Raw genomic sequence first — 3753 nt, 5'->3', positions numbered from 1 at the left:
ATAATGTACGTTAATTTCAGAATTTTGTGACTCTTCAAATGATGGTAGTTGTAATCATAGGGTTTCTATACTCATCCATGAAATCGGCTCATTACAGACACTATAAATGCGCTCGTGCACACGAGTACTATCTTGCGATCCATGACGGCAAGAACCCCCTCAACATCTGGCAACACGCAAGCTTTCGATGACAGAGACTCACAGGTGGAGTTATTTATCTAGTTTTTTATCTATTGTGGTAATTTGCAGGTTGTGTCAAAAAGTTGTTGGTCTAGACAAATAGCTGTATTCTGTATGTTTGACTTATGTATGATCATTTTCTTCCAAATACGATAATTTTGAGCTTCTGGTACGATACTTGGACATTTCCAATCTGGCAACACTGCCGGTAACGGCAGAACACAAAGCAGCACTGCACGTTTCAAAGTCCGTGCTGCGCTGCTTTGTGTTCTGCCGTTACCATACCATATTTATTTAGTAAAATCATAGCCTTTTGAAGTTTAATCGTAACATTAAGCTGTATTGCAATTCTGGTCTGTACCCAAATTTAAGACCTCTTGAAATCATAATTAAGACTTCCTTGTACAATTTAAGACTTTTTATGACCTTAAATCTGATACAAGTAAATTTAAGACTTTTTAAGGACCCGCGGGAACCCTGCTTGTGTAGAATTAACAAATAAACTGTCGGCTGCGCTTAAATCCTGCCTTTTTATTTTCCGTATTTGCAACCCTATTGTGAAACATTCTTAAATCAAGATTTATTTGAGAAGCAAAATTACTTAAGATGTTAAGTCTGAAAAACTAAAGTTTATGCTTAAAAATATAGAAATATAAAGTTGTTTTCTTTATAAATTAAGATTTTCTGACGCCACTGGCAGATTATTATTATTTATTTTATTTTTTTTGCAATAAGCACAAACTCAATTAATGCTTTTTTTTTTTTTTTCAGAAAACAAGACATTATATCTTAATTATTCTTCTTAAAGGGTTAGTTCACCCAAAAATGAAAATTAGGCTGCGTTTTACTCACCCCCGAGGCATCCTAGGTGTATATGACTTTCTTCTTTCAGACGAATCCAGTCGGAGTTATACTAAAAATTGTCTTTGATCTTTCAAGCTCTATCATTGCAGTCAGCGGGTGTTGCAGTGCATCAGTCCAAAAGAAGTGAAATAAAAAGCGCCCATCCATAAAAAAAGTGTCTCACACGGCTCCGGGGTGGTGAACAAAGGCCTCCTGTAGCGAATCTATGCGTTTTTGTAAGAAAAATAACCATATTCAAAATGTAATAATTACTTTAATGTAGCTTGCGCCAACAGTTGTACACAGAAGCAGCTCCGGGAGCATGACGTATGAGGTTGGCGTTGCGCATGCGCCGGTGCGTCTTGTGAAAACCAACGTTTGTTAACAGGAGCAAAGGAAGCAAAGTTTCCTTACTTTAGCAAAGGAAAACCAGTCTCCTTTTGGCTTATATCGAAATCCTCCGACATTCTTCTTTACAAATCCTCGATTTGTACTTCTAATTCTTGACCGTTGTTTTGTTTTGATCTCTCTGCTGCGCTTCCGCATTCGTCACTTCTGAGCGGTGCATGCGCAGCGCTGACCTCATACGTCATCCGCCCAGAGCTGCTGCCGTTTACAACAGTGAGCGCAAGCTAGATTAAAGTGATTATTACGTTTTGAATATGGATATTTTTCTTACAAAAACGCATCGATTCGCTACAGGAGGCCTTTGTTCACCCCCCGGAGCCGTGTGAGACACTTTTTTTATGGATGGGCGATTTTTATTTCACTTCTTTTGGACTGATGCACTGCAACACCCGCTGACTGCAATGATAGAGCTTGAAAGATCAAAGACAATATTTTATATAACTCCGACTGGATTCGTCTGAAAGAAGAAAGTCATATACACCTAGGATGTCTCGGGGTAGAGTAAAACGCAGCCTAATTTTCATTTTTGGGTGAACTAACCCTTTAAGTAAATGCATCTTGATGTAATGGAAAACAACAAAAATACTGAGAAAAGCTTTTTTCCCATTGTAATGTACATCTTGGTGAGGTATTTGCAAAAATGCAGTCTGTCCTATCAGTGAGGATGACAGATATGACAGATATGTCAAACCAGATCAGTGCATTAACTGTATACATAGTGCAATAGACATGAAACAGATAATGTCTTGGGATCACTTTGTGAGTGACAAGAGTTTCAGCTGATTTTCTTCTCTTCATCATTTCCTAATTCTCTTTAGTGTCACTTTCAAAGTATTAAAATGATAAATGATGTTACATTGTTTAATTGGAAGGCTTGGCCTGAGTCTGATTTAAGGACATCCCATGACTCAAAGGAATCTCTTTTGGATCACCATCATCCTTCTGTAAGAAAACACGTTCAAAAAAGGTAAAATTACTAAGGAGGTCTGATGTTTAAGTTACAAAAACAACAAAATAAACTCAGCAAAAAAAGAAATGTACCTTCCTCGGTATAATGTATTTTAAAGATAATCCAAATAAGTTTTACAGATCTTCACTGGAAAGAGTTTAAACAATGTTTTTCATGCTTGTTTGATGAACATAATTATTGCATGCACTTGTGTAATAGTTCTTAAGACACTAACAGTTTACAGGTGGAGGAAAATTAATGTCAGAGTTCCAATAACTTAGGGCACTAAAGAGACCTTTCAATAGACTGTGAAAAACACCAGTGTAAAGATGCTCAGGGTCTCTGATCAGCTGTGTGAAAATGCCATAGACGTGCTGTAGGGAGGCACGAGGACTGCAGGTGAGACCAGAGCAATAAACTGCAGCGTCTGTAATGTAAGACACCTAAGACAGAGCTACAGCAAGACAGAAGGACAGCTGTTCATCCTTACAGAGCCAAACCACGTGTGAGCATATGAACCACCAGATGTGTTCGATAAAATCTTCTAGGTGGAAGAGTGGAGTAACATCTCACAGCAAGAACTGAAGTTTCTATGAAGAGTCTATGAAGATGAGATGCACTGTAGTATTTACACACAAGAAACCTTTGATATCGACCCTCTTCCATTACTGTTCATCAAATGCCTGTGAAATTTGTTTTGTTTATGTCTCAGTTGTTGAGTTTTTTATGTTCATACAAATATTTACACATAAAAAGAAATTTGATAGAAAAAAGCAGTTGAAAGTATAAGGAAGTTTTCTTTTTTTTTTTGCCGAGTTTCCAAGAGACTTGGAATTATGTTCGTTCCGGTTGTTTGTGGAGAGGTTTTCTTTCCCTAATCGTTTAACACAATGTCTTAAACTGCATCAGGTGGTCATCTTCTTTAATATAAACTTGAAGTATTGTTATTTCAATATCACATCTAGAATTCTTGAACTGATGTATTGGTGTTTTCTGATAAGACAATTGCTCTGTAAATAAAGTTGCACTTTATGTTGTTATATTAATTGTTGTTTATTTTATTTGGGAGTTATTTGTGTTTTTGATTGTTTTGACACTGCCTCAATGGTGAATATCTGCTTCCATAGTGTTAAATATAAAGGACAAAAAGATGACTATTCACAGTTTACATTTTTGTTTCAGCCAATGATAAAAAAGTGTTCTTTTAAAGGTTTTTTAGTGCACAGCAACTCTCATATATCTGGTTAAATGAGCAGTATGTAATACCTACATTCTGTGCTGCTTGTCTGTATCTCCTGCGGCGACAGTAAACCACAGCAGCAGTTACAGCTGCAGCCACCAGCAGAACAACAACCGCAATACATATTCCTGCT

The 3753-nt window shown here is 37.0% G+C and overlaps 1 protein-coding gene across 1 annotated transcript in view; it reads right to left on the bottom strand.

Annotated features, from left to right (window-relative positions):
- Positions 1-1973: 1973 nt before the first annotated feature.
- The window catches only part of LOC107687336 (uncharacterized), a 4364-nt gene continuing 2584 nt past the window's right edge, over positions 1974-3753 (bottom strand). The window contains exons 5-6 of the mRNA XM_016484617.1: positions 3651-3737; positions 1974-2373 (exon numbers count right to left, since the gene is read on the bottom strand). Of these exons, the coding sequence (XP_016340103.1) occupies positions 2293-2373; positions 3651-3737 (168 nt within the window). The 3' untranslated portion in view covers positions 1974-2292. The remainder of the gene's footprint in view (positions 2374-3650; positions 3738-3753) is intronic.

The sequence above is a fragment of the Sinocyclocheilus anshuiensis genome, unplaced genomic scaffold, assembly GCF_001515605.1.
Source record: "Sinocyclocheilus anshuiensis isolate Anshui unplaced genomic scaffold, SAMN03320099.WGS_v1.1 scaffold9795, whole genome shotgun sequence".
NCBI classification, from domain to species: domain Eukaryota; kingdom Metazoa; phylum Chordata; class Actinopteri; order Cypriniformes; family Cyprinidae; genus Sinocyclocheilus; species Sinocyclocheilus anshuiensis.
The sequence above is the reverse complement of the archived record's forward strand: the minus strand, read 5'-3'. Positions and strand labels throughout refer to the sequence as shown.